General features: G+C 40.1%; 1 protein-coding gene across 4 annotated transcripts in view; it reads left to right on the forward strand.

Moving 5' to 3' along the window:
- mideasb (mitotic deacetylase associated SANT domain protein b) overlaps nt 1–15,030 on the forward strand; it is a 28,277-nt gene extending 13,247 nt beyond the window's left edge. For all 4 annotated transcript variants that reach the window (XM_018663433.2, XM_051078156.1, XM_018663431.2 and 1 more), the window contains exons 6-13: nt 894–1,036; nt 1,740–1,843; nt 5,022–5,097; nt 6,012–6,100; nt 6,690–6,833; nt 7,578–7,697; nt 9,445–9,644; nt 11,363–15,030. In XM_018663433.2, the coding sequence (XP_018518949.1) occupies nt 894–1,036; nt 1,740–1,843; nt 5,022–5,097; nt 6,012–6,100; nt 6,690–6,833; nt 7,578–7,697; nt 9,445–9,644; nt 11,363–11,600 (1,114 nt within the window). In that variant the 3' untranslated portion in view covers nt 11,601–15,030. The remainder of the gene's footprint in view (nt 1–893; nt 1,037–1,739; nt 1,844–5,021; nt 5,098–6,011; nt 6,101–6,689; nt 6,834–7,577; nt 7,698–9,444; nt 9,645–11,362) is intronic.
- The last annotated feature ends 1,237 nt before the right edge of the window (nt 15,031–16,267 follow it).

Genomic DNA, 16,267 nt, shown 5'->3' on the forward strand with positions numbered 1-16,267 from the left:
CCAGTCAAAGATTCTTTTTTGTAGTTTTGTAGTGTCGACACTGAAGTGCAGTTTATGGGGGTGCATTGTGCAAGCTGTTGCCTGACTGGTGCCAGCTGCTCAGCAGTTAGTAAGGGAAGAGCCAGTCAGGCTTGCCATAAATCATGGTTTCAGCTGGGTCTGGTGTACTCCCGAACACACAAGAGGCATCACAGTTCAACTTTTAGCAGCCCACCTTCCCTGGGGGAGGCTGCCAGAATACACACACTCACTCAGCTGGAAATACTGCAGGCCCACTGGAAATGCAGGGGAGGAAGGAGACATGCTTGAACGAGGTTGTCTATGTGAACACAGCATGATTTTTCACAACTACATCCCTGTGATCTCTGGTTTCATTCCCTTGAGAAATGTATCTTTCACTTGCTTTGCGTTTGGGCAAATTATGAGTCTTTCTTCCTGCTTGGCTGCGACCTTTGTCCCACACCAGAATTAGGATCCATTTACTTTCAGTTCAGTCAATTTAAGAAGTGCGTTCTGTTTGAAATACAAATTTTGAAAGGCATTTGCATTTTATTCATTATGCTGAGAGCACAAGAGAGCTGTGTAACAACCCTGAATTCAAAACAGTGCAAGAATTGCAGTACCCAGAGCCTGAGTGCCTCAACAATCTCCCTGTGGCTATTTAAAGATCATGGCAGAAAGAAAAGCTACGAAATCAAAATATGATCTCAGAAATAAAACAAGAGCTTTACTCTTAAAAGAAACTTGATATTGATATGTTGTATGATGGCTTGACTGAAATATTTAAGAGTGAAAAAAATGCCCCGTAACTGTAGAGGCACTTGATGAATTTTGATCAAATTCAAATTGAATCGTCTCCAGCCTTGTCATTCACACTGTTGTCCTGTCCCCAGACGGATAAATATTGGGTCGCGGTACCAGGCGGAGGTGCCAGAGCTGAGGCAGCGGTCAGCTGTCGAGTTGGATCACCACGGCGCGGATCTGGTCTGGGCTCCAATGAATGAGCTAGAGGAAAAACCTGACTTCCACGAAAAAGGTAAGAAAAGTACCTGACACACTATTTCACAATTGTTACATCATCTGACACCAGAAGCATGAAATTTGCCCGACAGGTCGCTGATACTGGAACATGATGTTTTGTGCCGGATTTGAAAACAGAGAGCAGCTTATTATTATTTTCCGCAAAGCTGGCTTTGTTCCTCAGAATTTTTATTCATATTTTATGATAAGTATTAATTAGTATGTAAGTTATCAGTTTCTTTTTGTCTTAAAACCTTTCAGTTTTTATTCCAAGTCAGACTAAAGTCTATCATTTCCTTATTTGCAAAATACAGAAGTAACTCTGTTGTTATCATTTTGGAGATAGTGTTTACAACAATTCGCAGTCAAGCTGTTGGAATGTGTGACTCTCAAGCAAATTATTTCTTAATTTCTCATTTTTTGGTGAGAATGTGCAAGCAGTTTTAACCACTGTATATGATAATATAATATGGTAAAATATATCATAGAGTATATAAATGTCACAGTGATAAAGTTGTTTTGGACTCTGACTATTGCTGGTCATCCATTATTTTAAAAAAAACACACTTAACTGCACAATTAATACTGCTTAATATAATTTTAATGGATTCGACAGTCATTCTCTCCCTTACAATCTTACAAAATATGGCCACCACTGTACACACAATAATAACAAAGTGTAGTTTTTCCCTGTCACAAACAATCTCCATCTCTTTCAGTGGAAGACCTCATGCACCTAGCCTGCTCCAGTGTTTTGTGTGGAGGAGGCACCAACCAGGAATTAGCCCACCATTGTCTGTACGAATGCAAAGGGGACATAATGGTGAGTGTGACAGAACAATCCTTATTGAACGGCCGGAGTAGGGATCGAGTACATTATTAAAAGGAAAAATGAATGGGGGCTGCTGTGCTCTGCCCTGAGCAGACTCTGTGTTCAGATTTATTCAGGTTTACTTCTAACCCACACATGCACACCGACCTGTTTGCCTCTGAAAGATTGACTTGACTCATAAAAACAGCAAAACCTGCTGTTGATTCTATTAGTTATTTACACTGAAGCCTTGATAGAATATATCACTATACTTTGTAACTGGACAGAAGCCCATTACTGCAGTCTAACCCGGTTATTGTTGGCTTTCTCTATCAACCTTGTGTGTCATTTACATGAGAAAACTGGTTTTCATTATCATGTTAAGCGATTACATAAATCTATTAACACAGCTCGATTTCTGTTTTGATTTCCTGGTCTTAAACTTTGTTCTGTCTGAGTTTTGTACATTGTGCAAGTGCATGACAAAGGCCCTGTATCGCAAAAGTAATTCAATCAAACCAGGACAAAAACAGGTCTAGGTGTTGCTTCACTATCTCGCTAATACACTGGAAATATGCAAAAATATGACAGGTGGAAAAGGAAAGATCCAGTCGCTGACCAGCAGCATATAAATGCAAGGTTTAAAGTAATGAGGCTGATGCAGTGCACATGCACGTGTACTCCGACTTCCTGCCTTAACCTGCTGTCTCCCAATAACCTGGTTTCTCGTCTGCATGTAAATGACTGTAGTGAAATGCCTTCCATCTGAGTTCTCAATCATTACTGAACGGAAGTGACTGATCTGTAGAATTTCACTTTGCTCCGTACTGAAACTCTGTGGTGGCCTGAGATGACTGAGATAGTAAAACGGTTTAGTTATTCAGCCAGGGGCAGAGTGACGCCACTGTGTGTAGAGCAGAAGAGCTGCACATGCCGTCATGGAGGTATAGGGTGGACTGTAGAGCTGAAATATGTAGATTAAAATGTAGACTAATTAAAAGTGCTAAATTCTGTTTGAAGCATCTCAGTTGTGATTTGTGTTTGCTGCTTCTCTTTATCTCATGTGATACTAAACTAAATATCTTTCAATTGTGGGCTGATTATCAGACAAAACAAGACATTTGAAGAGGTCATCCTAGGCTTGAGGAAACTGTGATATGGTATGGATAGGTATTTATCCACATATACATTGCATTTTATACAGCAAGGGATCAGTCTATTTATCAGTTGCGGCCTTATTAGGGCAGTTTAGTGTAACTATGTTCCACTTTGTTTTGTCCTGAGATATTCTCAAGTGCAGAGAGCAAAGGTCACGGTTTCACTCAACACGATGAGGGGAAATATTTCTACCTCCAGGATACCAGGTGAAATGTACAGCAGTACTGTGTTATGTTTTCATGCATGTTGTCACATTTACACACATTTCTTGGCTGTTCTTGAAATCAACTTGCCAGACAAAACCCCTAAGTTATATGCCTGCTTGAGGAAGGTCAGGAAAAAGTCATAAATGTTTGATGTTGCAATCACTCATAGTGTTAATTGTCACTGCGACTGGTCAGACTGAGGCCTCACCTTTACTGTTGCAGTGATGCATCCTGTGTCTCATACCTATTGCATTACTGTCAGGCCACTAATTACATCAGAGTGCATCACCAGGGCTAGCTCAGTTTGCAGTGCAGACATCCAAGGATGTAAACCTTCAAGAACAACCAGATCTCACTGTATAAAACAGCTTTTAACCATTTAGGCCTTCTCAAATAATGCAGTATGATGATAAATCTCACCATGCAACTGATTAAATTTAACAAAAAAAAAGGGAACAGCATGCTCTGTGCTGGTTGTGATAATGAGGCCAAATAGTAGTCACAGTTAAATGCAGCGAGGCAGCGTTTCAAGTGGCTCTTTCCCGGTCACATCACCCCCATCGAAATGCCAACAATACAACAATACAGTCAGATATGGCAGTATTTCAGAGAATTAAACAGAAGTCAGTAGTGGGAGGGTTACAACAACAGGGTTGGTTACAGATGAATCCCGAAAATATTCAGAAAAACACAACAAAAATGAAGGCTTAGCATCATCATCAAATGTTGCAAAGTTAATTTGAGTAATTTGGCTGCAAATACAAATCAATCTACCCATTACAATTTCACTTTTTTATACCCCTTGGAGATGCCTCCAGAACTTTTTTTTTTGTCCCACCAACAGTCCAAAACCCAAAGATATTTAATTTACTTACATTTTAAAACAAATGCAGCAAACTCTCACATTTTAGAAGCTGAAGCTGTCAAATGTTTCTCATGTAGACTTAAAAAATGACTTAATAAAAATGACATAATATTAATGTTAATATATGATATCTGTGGCACCTAAATATGTAGTTTGAAAAAATAAAGTCACATGTTAATGACATGATGACAAGACTTACAGTGGAGCTAAATAGGAATGGGTTACTTGACACCAATCAACACAGGAAGACTTAATTTCACTGAGAAAACAAATGTTTACATTCTGCATACATTGTCTTTAGATTGACTTAACAGTAATCCTAAAACAGTACTTCCATTACTTAAGATGGAGTTGACTGGATGCCTACTTAAGAGCTGTCAGAGCGCTTTGTGGTACTATACTGTTGGAGATTTCAGGCCCTAGCGACCAGTACTGGTCCAGCGTTGTCAAGGAAACTACGAGGAGGGGTGTGTGTGTGTGTTTGTGTGTGTGTGTGTGTGTGTGTGTGTGTGTGTGTGTGTGTGTGTGTGTGTGTGTGTGTGTGTGTGTGTGTGTGTGTGTACTGTCAAAGCGCCCACTCTCTGCAGCGGTCCGGCTCAAACTGCTGTCTTTCAGCATTTGTGCACAGGGAGACGGTTTCTTCTCAAAGAGTACAAAGTTAATTCTTTTTCTGACAGTGCCAGAGAGCGTATCGCCATCTTATGATGCACTCAGGTACTTGATACTTGCAGGAAAACCAGAACGATGGTTATCCTACTCCCTGGTTACCTGTAAGATTCATTGTTTGGCTTGGTGTGTTTTTACAGGTTCATAAAGCACAAGTGGAGCACCTAATGGAGCAAGAGTCAGCTTGCTTGGCAGGAGTGACCTGCTGTATAAAAGCTCATAACAATCACTGCTGTGTAGCCAGATGTGCCAAGTTTCCTCACTTTCAAGTAATGTTAACATTTTGTTTTTGCAGGCTGCTCTGTCGCTCCTGATGCTGAAGAATCCAATTTTCTCCAAGTCTCATCACCTGTCAAACTACCACTACTCAGGTAAGTCACATAAAAATATTCATAATCCTTTATTTTAAATTTAAATTCCAGCTTCTCAGTTGTGAGGATTTGCTGGTTTTCCTAGTCTGATATTACATTAATAAATTGGAGGTTTAAAACTGTCAATTGCACAAAACAAGCTATTACAAAGTATTAACTTGGGTTATAGGAAACTGTAATGGTCAGTCAAACAATTAACTGATTAATCAAGAAAATAGTAGTGGATTCATGGTTAATGTGTGTAATCGTTAATTCCAAAATGGTTCTGTCACAGAAAGTTGACAAAATCGTTTTCCGGTCATTTTCATGATTTTCTTTCATGTTTTAATCTTTTCTCTAATAAACCCCACCCATCTGGTGCACAAAGAAATTGCAAACAAATGCTCGTAATTGATTAAAAATCCTAATTCCAACCAATATAAATTTTGTATTTGAGCATTTTGTGTTTACATTTGTGCCTTAGTTCAGACTAATGGATGTGTGGAGCATCTTCCCTCCCCCACTTCTGTCTTATAAGCAATAAACAGTGATGGACTTTCTAAGCTCCTGCCTCTAAGCAATGGCAGCTGCAGTAGCGAGAGTGTGTTGGGGGGTAGTGGGTGACTGTGGAGGATTGTCAGGGTCAACGTGATGAGGGAAGGAGGGGAATAGGGAGGGGAGGGGGGGTTTACAGCATGTGGTTAATCCCAAGCAGAAGACAGGAGAGCCATTGTTTATCAAGTGATTCAAGTGAATGTGTGTGTGTGTGGTTTTAAGGGTGGGGGGTGGGACTGAACTTGTCTGGGTCTCCACACACCCAGAATAAAACAAGATACTTACTACATGATTAAGTGTTTTTAAACTGGTCTCTAACACGCTAGCATCTCTCCCTCTCTCTTCATGTCTGTTGAAACGTCTTCCTCTCCCTCCCTCAGGATCAGACAGCTGGACAGCAGCTGAGAGACGCCAGTTCAACAAAGGCATCACTGCGTACAAGAAGGACTTCTTTATGGTGCAGAAACAGGTATGTGTGTGGTTTCAAACAAAAGGGCAGCAAAATCAAAACCCTTGGTTCTTGTCGTGGCACAACTCAGGCCACGTAGTAGCCCCAAATAAACATTGTGCACATGATAATATCCTTTCCTCCTTTTGGCGGGGCAGAGAAAAAGGAAATACAGTCATTCTGGAACAATGTTTCCTCCTTATTTAATCATTTGCACTCAGTTATTGTTTTTCCACAGCAGTGCAAAACTTTTCTGGTCTGAACAACTTCACTGATCAAGGCTGAGACCAAATTACACCAGTTTTAGAGTTTCACAGTGTTTATTGGTCAAACCACCAAATTAAAGGCTTTTGAATTCCATTTATGAATATGCTTTAGGCCTTTGATGTTTGGGGAAATTGCAATTAGAGCTTTTCTAAACAATTAAAAGATTAATTGATCAATGTCAACTATTTGACAACTATTTTGATGATCGATTAATTGCTCTGGTCATTTTTGTGGCAGTAGTGCCAAACATTTTGTGATTACAACTTCTCAAATATACAGTATTATATTTTATATTATATATTTGTAACTCTTTAACCACACGTGTGTGTGTGTGGTTTCATAGGTGACCACTAAGACGGTGGCGCAGTGTGTGGAGTTTTACTACACATACAAAAAACATGTCAAGATCGGCCGCAACGGGACGCTGATGTACGGGGAGGCAGAGCCTTTGGAGAGCAGGACCACTGAGGAGGAGATGGACCACAAGGTCAGTTAAATGTCATGTTTAAAAAAAGTACTACAGGAACTGTACTGTACTGTTTTGCTGCTGATTTATAGACCTAAAGATGATCACTGCTACAGAGACATGAAGCAGAACAAAGCTATTACACTATTATACACATTATCTCTGTCACAGAAACAACCATAATACACAAAATATTGATTTTAAAATGATTTTACTGAAAGCTGAAACAAGTCACAATTTAATCTGGTTAGAAATCAGCAGAATTGAATGTGACCACATTTGACCACAGGGGGAAATATAAATAGACATTAAAACAGTAGAGTTTTATTTAGATGCAGAGTGTCGATTCAGAAATAAAAGCTTAGATTATCTTAGTCTTCAAATAAACCGTGTGTGAAAGTTTGCAGCTCACCCCATCATTTATTATCTTAGACGATATAACTATTGATTAACAATGGATGCCAAGATTTTCTCACCCTGAACATTGCAGGTGTAGTTTTGCTGGTTGTGATGCAACTGTGCAAGCTACATGCATACATCAGTTTTTTTAACTTCCTTATCATCTTAACCAAGTAACCCCCCGTCCTCTCGCAGCATTTACTGCACATTATTAAAAATAAGTACAAATACTTTAAAACTAGTGTTCAGTGTGAAAGGTAACATGTATAACACTCAGACTGCAGTGTTTTATAAATAAGCATCTAGCTGTAAGTCTCTCTCCCAGAGGCTTGTGTCTTAAAACTCTTGACTTCCTTGGGCCGGCAGGGCTCTCACAAACTGGAGCCACAGCGGGAGGAGGACAGCAGGAAGTGGGAAGGGTCAGCTGACAGGAAACCGGATGTCGGCCCCACCAGGGTGACACACACGCTGCAGTCCACTGAGAACGTGAGTGTGAAAAATTGATTACTGGTCCTGCATGGGAAATGACTGAACAAAGAATAAATAGATTTAACAGGTAGATAAAAGAATGAATTGAAGAACAGATTTGTTCCCATGAAGTTTCTTATTATGAATCTTTGCCCACAGAGATGAGATACAAAAGGTTTAGGGAAAGTGATGATAACATCATTGATTTATACTTTCCAGCATTACCCAATTTCCCGTCTGTAACCATTGTCATTGAAAGAGACATCCGTTTTTAGAGTAACATCAGTGTCTGTGCTGACTGTATCCATAGTGAGATGTCCTTATTACTGTATTGGCTCAAATATAAAACTACTCCCCTGTTTTCCAGCAGCTGTTTTTGGAAAAAGATACAAAACACTTTCAGAGCAGACCTGTTAGGAAAGCTTCCCTGAAATGTTGATAGTGTAAATGGTCTGACTCATCCTTAAAGACTTTTCTCTTGTAGAAGTGAAACATGAATTACTTCCATTAAAGTGTGATGTGTGGTGTGTCCAAGTTTTCAGGCACAGCTTCAGCTGTCACCAAACTCTTTTTCAAACATGAAACACACAACATTTCCATATTTACTTATTAACATGATGGCTTTTTGTCATTCAGACATAGTCATCCTTTACAGTAATGTTAATGTTCTGTAATATTCAATAGTGAACAAGCATTAAATGACCGTACTCAGGACTCATGTTTGATTCCTGTTTGATGGCAAATTCTGGATATTCTTTCAGTCTCATGTTGAACTGTCCTCAGACAGTGGGTTGCATTTCTAAAATGGGCTCTACTCACACATACACCCCACTTTCAGGCTCTTGGAAGCAATTGAAATGAGTTCATCTGGATGTTATCATTTTTTTCCACACTGTTTGTCTTCTGAGCTCCTCATCATGACATTCAGCGACGGCAGTAATTCTCAGCTCGACAGATTATTTGTTCTGTTCTGTTGGTCTGGTCTGTTTCTGCAGTAAAGATGTCACAAGATGCTTTTTGACTAGTTTTCCTCCATGGCTGCAAAACATGTTTCACAAGCTATGAAAAACACTCCCACAGCTTTAACTGGCCTTTCCAAACACTTTGTAGGCGCCAGAACACATTTTCAAAGAAGATCTGATACTTTTTGAAGCCTAATTTAGAGAAAAAAATAATGTCTTATATATGGAACAATACAACTAAATTCGTGATAAGCTGCAGCACTAGGTCAGTACTGGAGAAGATAGGTAGGCAGATAGATCCCAGGTAGATCATTGGTCTCTTCAGTCTCCACTTGTTTGTCCCGTTGAACTCTGCCCAACTTGTTCTAGTGGATGGGCGTTAGATTTGCTTCCCCCTGCTGGATGTTTAGAGGACATAACTTGGCTGATGTCAACCTCTCTGGATTGTGTAACTCCATTATGTCTGTCAGCAAACAATGACTCGACAAGAAACATTCACCCTTGTTATTTCGGTTGCATTTCACCATTCAACACACATAAGTTGTTGACAAAAGTGCCAGGCTGCATGTAGTGCTGTTTTCTTAAACTGTGTATCCATATGTTTGTTTACTGGCACACGTTAGCATGCCATTGTAACACTATCCGACATAAAAAGTGATTGTAAAGTAGGTTCAGGCTCATTATTTTCCTCCCTAATTGCTTCTCATTTACTTTGTTAAATTGGAGCTTTCATGTTAACTACACCTCGCTCTCTTCTATGTGTGTGTGTGTGTGTGTGTGTGTGTGTGTGTGTGTGTGTGCAGCCGGGGACCGTCCTGATCATGAAAGGCCAGGACGACGTGGGGAGGGACCAGCCGCTGTCCCGGGTCATCCACGCCCCTCATCCACCACCTCCCAGCTCCAAATCACGCTACGATGGCAACGCGCGCCGAACGAGCCCTTCGACAGGCAACAAAGGCTCGGCCGGTCAGGAGGGAGAGTTCCCCTGCAAGAAATGCGGCAGGTCAGTGATGAGAAATGTCACATCAATGACTGTCTGTGCTGTTGTGCTGGAGACGTTGGTATGGCTCTGTTTACTTATGCAAAGCTGACAGCAGCAGTCAGTCACTTGAGTTACATAAGCATGTCTTAGACTGAACTAGCCAGATAGAAAATGCAGAGTTTCTGCAGGAAATATTGCTGCTGCTATTGCCCACTTGGAATATGTATCGGTAAACAGAGGCAAGTGTCTCATGGTGTCTTTGAAAGAATCAAACCATCCTGTCATGCTCTGATTAAATAACAGCTCGTCCTCTGGCAACACCGGGGCTGTTATTGCCAACCGTGTCCTAGCAACTGAAACACACAGAGTAGATACAGCACATCGCGCCTCTCATCAATGCAACTCTACCCGGTGACATGACAAGATCTACTCTCTCTCTTTAAATACTCAACCTGCTCAAAGTGTGCTCATTATAGAGTATCCACCACCACAGAGTCTGATGGTTTATGTTACAGAAAGGAAATCCAACTAGGTTTATTAGTCATTAACAGACATTGATAGATTTTTATATGTTGCATAAGTATGGAAAAGTTTGTCCTGGTACACATGCCCATTTTATGTAACTACAGACCCACTGCTGTGTCACATGCTGCCATATTTACTGTAGAACTAAATTGATCAGCCCGGTGCTCAGTCAATTTTACTATCAATTTTTATTATTGTTTGAGTCACTTTTCAAGCAAAAATGGCCAAAATTTTCTGGTACCACTCTCTTAAATGTAAGTATTTCCAGTTTTATTCCAATTTGTATAATTGTAAATCGAATGTCTTCGTATTTTATACTGTTGCTCAGGCAAAATAAGCTATCTGACTATATCATCTTGAAAACAATTAAGGCAATTAAGGAGAAAAACTGATTAATCAAGAAGGAAAATAATTGTTTTTTGCAGCCCTGGCGCTTTGTTGTAAATCTCTTGTTGCAGAGTGATTCGGCCCAGGAGACTGTCAACATCCAGCCCTTATTTCCATGCTTCATACTGAACCTTGACCACAATGTGTATAGGAGAGACAAAGAGAGTAACTACGATACTATAGTGTTGAACAATATACAACACGAAAAAGGATTTTACAAATCTGGGTAGATACCATGGCACTGGCATATGGCTGTTTGTTTGTCATGTGTCTGAAGATTAAACAAATGGAGTGTCTGTTAAAATATGAACATTAGCTCTTTGCAGTGTTATTACATTATATATATCTGTTTTATGAACACAGCTTATGTATATTTTATCTACTTGTGTGCGAATGTTCCTGTTTTGTCTGTTGTAAGTGCTGCACTGACGCAGATGTGTTGACATGGCAAGAAAGTAATTTGAATTTGACTTTGAATGTGAATTTGAATTTTACAATGTATCTTTTGATGATTGATGATTATGAGGTAAACAGTGTCTGTAAGGAATGTGTGCTTGCAGCCACTGCAGCATGTTGCTGCGTGATGTTGCACTACGATGTGGCAAAAGTTTCCCCTGAGGTCTCTGCAGTGGCACCTCTGCTCCTTCACCTCATTTAAATGAGTGAGGGTTTTTTATTTCCAGGGTGTCCTAATGCCTTGAATGTGGTCTTAATTACCACAAGACCAGACTACATCCATCATTAATAATGATTAAGATTTTACCCCGTAGTGCCTTTGCTTTTGTTCTTAGTAATAATCTGTGACAACTTCCGTCCTCTCCCTGCAGGATTTTCTACAAGGTGAAGAGCCGCAGCGCCCACATGAAGAGCCACGCCGAGCAGGAGAAGAAGGCCGCAGCGCTGCGTCAGAAAGAGGCTGAGGAACGAGCGGCAGCGAAAGCAGCAGCCGAGGCCGCCGCCATCCTGGCCGCTCGGCAGCAGAACGGGACACGACAGGGGGGCGGGGACAGCACCAACGATGACTCCTCAGACAGGGAGGATGAGGACGACGAGGACTGGCAGTGAGAGGAAGGCCACACGCTTTTGACTATATAGGGTGGCTTGTTCTCTGGGACAGGAGGAGGAAGAGTTTTTAAAACGAAGAAGAAGAATCCCTCCTGTGAACTCGCTGTACATTTTGTGGAACAAGAAGACTTCCGTTGCTTGGCACATTCAGGGACAGATTTACTCCCGTGTATGTGTTTTAAGTGTGAATGTGTGGACTGAGTGTGTGTGTGTTTGTGTGTGTGTATGTATGTGTGTGTGTGTGTGTGTGTGTGTGTGTGTGTGTGTGTGTGTGTTAACTCACCAACGCCCCTTTACTCTGCTTGAAAAGCTTTTCAGGAGTTACCTCTCTTGGTCACAGGGCTCGGTCAAAATCAAAGCCATGCCGCTCCTCTCGGCGCTGTCCCGCTCTCCACGCCAGGCCGCGGCCTTCCTCAGCACTTTGAGTCTCGCCCTGCTTCGTTTTGTCAGGCGTGGAACTTGTTGGACCCCTTTTCTTTCTTTCTCTCTCTCTCTCTCTCTCTCTCTCTCTCTCTGTCTCAATGAGCCACAGCACGCGCTTGCTCTTAAGCTGCATCCCAACTGCCCAGCATCGGATGAAGTTTTGACGATGGGAGTTATGAAATCTGACAGCTGGGGGGCGGCGAGGCGAACAAACGGACAGGGTCGCGCTGTAAGTTTTTCTGCCCCGAGAAGGACAGATGGATGGATGGCATGTGTAAACTGTTGCCTCTGTTTTCGCCGCTCTTCTGCACTCGAGGCTGCCAAAAGCTTTCTCAGACGCATGATGTGCACCAAATGGATTCCCTCTCTCTGTGAGCGTTGTTCATTTGGGCTTTAGTTCTGTGAATCCCCCCTCCCTTCAGCCCTTGTCACTTTTTACAGTTCACAGTTTGTTCCTCACTGTTGATGCCTTGGATGTTTTGATGCTTTTTATCTTGAAATGACAATCAATTTTACACTGTTGTTGTTTTTTTTATATAAATATATATATACAGGTAAACGTTACTTTTTCTGCCTGTGTAGCTATATATGGTTATTGTTGTTTTTGTGAATATTCTTGTTGATGATTATTAATATTATTAATATTATTATATCCTGGTTTGGCTGCAATTTAATTGAGCGCTTTTCTGTACTTGTCCGTAGCCTCTTTTTTTTTTTCTTTCTTTTTTTTTATTTAAACAAAAAACAAAAATAATGCTACTTGCTGCCTGTTTATAACTGTGAGATTTTTTTTATTTTTATTTTTTTTGGAAGCCAGACATGAAGAAAAAGGCAGAAACGTATGTGCAATAGTTGACCCCCTGTTACCAGAGTGTCCAAGCCTCCCCCCTGTCCTGCCCTCCTCCCTCTCCCTCACCCCTCCCTCTCTGTGTCATGCTTACGCCCCGGCTGCTCTGGATGCCTCGCTGTCAACCCTGTAACTGATATGAGGCACTGACTCTGCAGGTCTCTATAGATACACATAACAAAGCGGGAAAGACAACAAACAGCACAAACTAATTCAAGACACATATTTTGGAAATAGATAGCCACGTTTATGACATGGTCACTACCCTGAATAACTTACTGCAGGAACACTGTTCACTGCAAACCAAGTTTTTACAAGTTTTTACATGAAGTTTTGAGCACACATTTTCTCCTATTTTTCTTTTAGACTGACATGGTCTTTGCTTTTTGAACCACATATCAACATCTATACCATGTGCTTTCTACCGATTAACAGACTGTTAATAATAGTCAAAAATTACTGATAAAAACAGGCACTAATAGAAACTTTACTGTACACCATACATAGCCCAGATTTTGCATTTCTAGACCAGAGATTTTGAATGCTGACACAATATTTACATATGCGCTCCCTATCCCAGCATGTCAGCCACTGTTTACTTTTGACGGTTCCCACAAACTGTTGCTGATAGCAAATAAGTTACTGACAAAAATAATGACTTAAAGGCAGTAAGAAAAGCAACAGCCCTCTTAACTGCAAACTGCTTAACTTGAACTCAGATTTTGCAGGTTTCTACAGGACCTTCTGATGCCAGAATTTTCCTGGTTGCTTACTTTTTTACTTGATTTTGTATTTACTATAACAAACAGGCTTTAAGAGAAAGAAAATTCTTTTTTGCAAACCATACTTAACTCAGATATCACTGGATTTTTACAGAGGAATCTTAATGCCATTATCAGATGCATATTTTCACAATAAAAGCCACTGTTTCTAAATCAAATCCTTTTTATGCCAGAACGATTAACAATATTGTTTATCTTTTTTGCATGGACTGAGTGTCTGAAGCTGAATTTAGTTTGTGACACTAAAACACTCCGTTGAAACTTTGACTTTGTGGGAAGGGCAGCACGACACAGTTAACGTATGCATAAAGGGAAACTATTGAATAATTTAATGAAAAAACGTGCAAATATAGTAACATTTAAATGTAGATTTGACAGTCTGCCAAAGTATGGTGGTGGTTAGGAAAGAATTTATAACATCAGAATGTCTTTGCTGTTACTAAAGGCCAATATCCAGATCAATATTTTGCATCAGTCTAACCCCATGATGTGTATCTATGGTTGCCTTTTCTCTGTTTACCTTGTTGCTGATAGCAGGCACTGAATTGGACTATGGAAACGGCATGTTTTGATCTATCTCTGTCTACATATCTCTACGTTAAGCCCTTCGGCCCGGAGCCAGCTCCTGTTGCCATAGCAACAAATGGGTTAAAGGGTTATTTTCCTTTAAAGGACAAACCACAGTGGGGAGTTGGGGGAGAAACGGCTCCAGTTACCAGTTACTCCACAAGTTAAACCTGGGTCTATGCACAGACTGTTTGTGTGTGTGCGTGTGTGTGTGTTTGCGTGACTGTGTGTGTTTTGGTGAGTGGGCATACTGTTAAAAGTGTGTGTGTGTGTGTGTGTGTGTGTGTGTGTGTGTGTGTGTGTGTGTGTGAGTGCTTTGAGGTCAAATGTTTAACTGTATGCCAGTTAATGGGAAAAAAAACAAGTTTTGCAGACTGTTCACATGTTTGGTATGTTAATTTATATTTCCTTTTTATTTGGGCTTGTCTTGAGGTTCTCACGGGGGGAAAGTTGTCATGAAAAAGGTTTTCAAGCTGTTTTAAAAAAAAACAAAGGATTATGGATGAAATTGAGGCCATGGCACAAACATGGCTGTAAACTTTCCTCATTTCATCCAGTCGGTTAAGGGAATTTTGGGGGTAAAAAGGTTTATTTAGCTAAAGATTAGAAAATATATATGAATGAAAATCTATGTTTGCATACTTTCTATGCTATTTTCATATGGGGTTCACACTAATGATGAAAACGGAAAGGAATCTCAAGTGCTTTTTACTACAGTGTAACTTATTTGTTTCGATTTGATTTTTACCACCTGTGTTTTCAGTAATGATTCATGAAGCACTGTATATTAAAGTTTTAAAATATTCAGCAAGCTTTTGAATGTCTCAGTTCCTTCCTTTCTGTGATCCAACACCATACAGAATGATTGATGGTGGTGGTGTTAATATCATTTGAGAGCAGAGCTTGGTTAAGTTGCACAAGGGGGCAGTATTGTTACAGCTGTTTATGCTCTATAGTACCTACAAAGAACAGAGGAGGGTGCTGTTGTAACACCAGCTGAGAGCAAAGCTGCTATGTGCTGTATGAATGTATGATAGCTCTGACAGCTTCATATTCAGTTGTGGTTTGTTTGGTGGAGACCTGAACTAATTTCTGCACTGACTTCGTGGTTTGATGGGTTAAAGGTGTCAAAAGCCAAATGATTTCATACAACACAAAATCACAAGATTATCAGAGGGCCTTACAGTCTGTACAGGTTACTGTGAGTCTCCTTGTTACTGTATTTTTTTTTATCCCTACTGTCATTTTAAGTAGCTAGTTTTGGGTTATAGTTGTAGTTCCATGCATTTTCAGTATCCTTTGAATACTTAGTGAGTGTTATGTCCCCTTTAATTTCACTGATTTTATTCAGAATTACACACAATAATCAAAATTTCTGTTGTGCCACTGTTCTGCCAGCCAGATCATTTTAGTTTTTCTGTCCATGTTGTGATCCTTTATCCTCATCCAAATGATTGAGGCTGTTCTAGGCAAGATTTTATCTTTAAATACAAGTTCAAGTTAAGCTTTATTTGTCATTTGTGCAGAATAATGTGTCATCTGTAAATGCTTAGGATGAGGCTCAAGACAGTGCCATAATTATACACAATAACAATAAAATAATAAAGATAAAGACAGAAAATTTCTATAGATAGAGAATACACAATAGATAAAGGAACTGGTGTATAGATAAACGGTGTTAGAGTTATTAAGACCAGTTAAATTGGATTACATTGAGCTGCAAGAGATAAAAGCATCTCACATTGCCTGGTTGAAACATCATAAATTTGATCTTTTTTCCCAAAAGAAGTTCTCCATTAGGTGCATATACTGTAGAACTGACCCAATAATTTCTTGACTTTCAGTGGAGTTGCACCATGTAGATATGTAATCATATCATGTTACCATTCTGCTGTCCAAACATATAATTCAGAGCAAACTGTAGTTCTTGTTTTACATGCTGAGTTGAGCATTTAAACACAGGTGACTGGACTGAATGTGAAGTTACATTATTGCCATATTATGGTATATAAATGTTGTATACCTGTAAAGAAAATATAATATCAATA

Source organism: Lates calcarifer, linkage group LG19 (genome assembly GCF_001640805.2).
Source record: "Lates calcarifer isolate ASB-BC8 linkage group LG19, TLL_Latcal_v3, whole genome shotgun sequence".
Taxonomy (NCBI): Eukaryota; Metazoa; Chordata; class Actinopteri; family Centropomidae; genus Lates; species Lates calcarifer.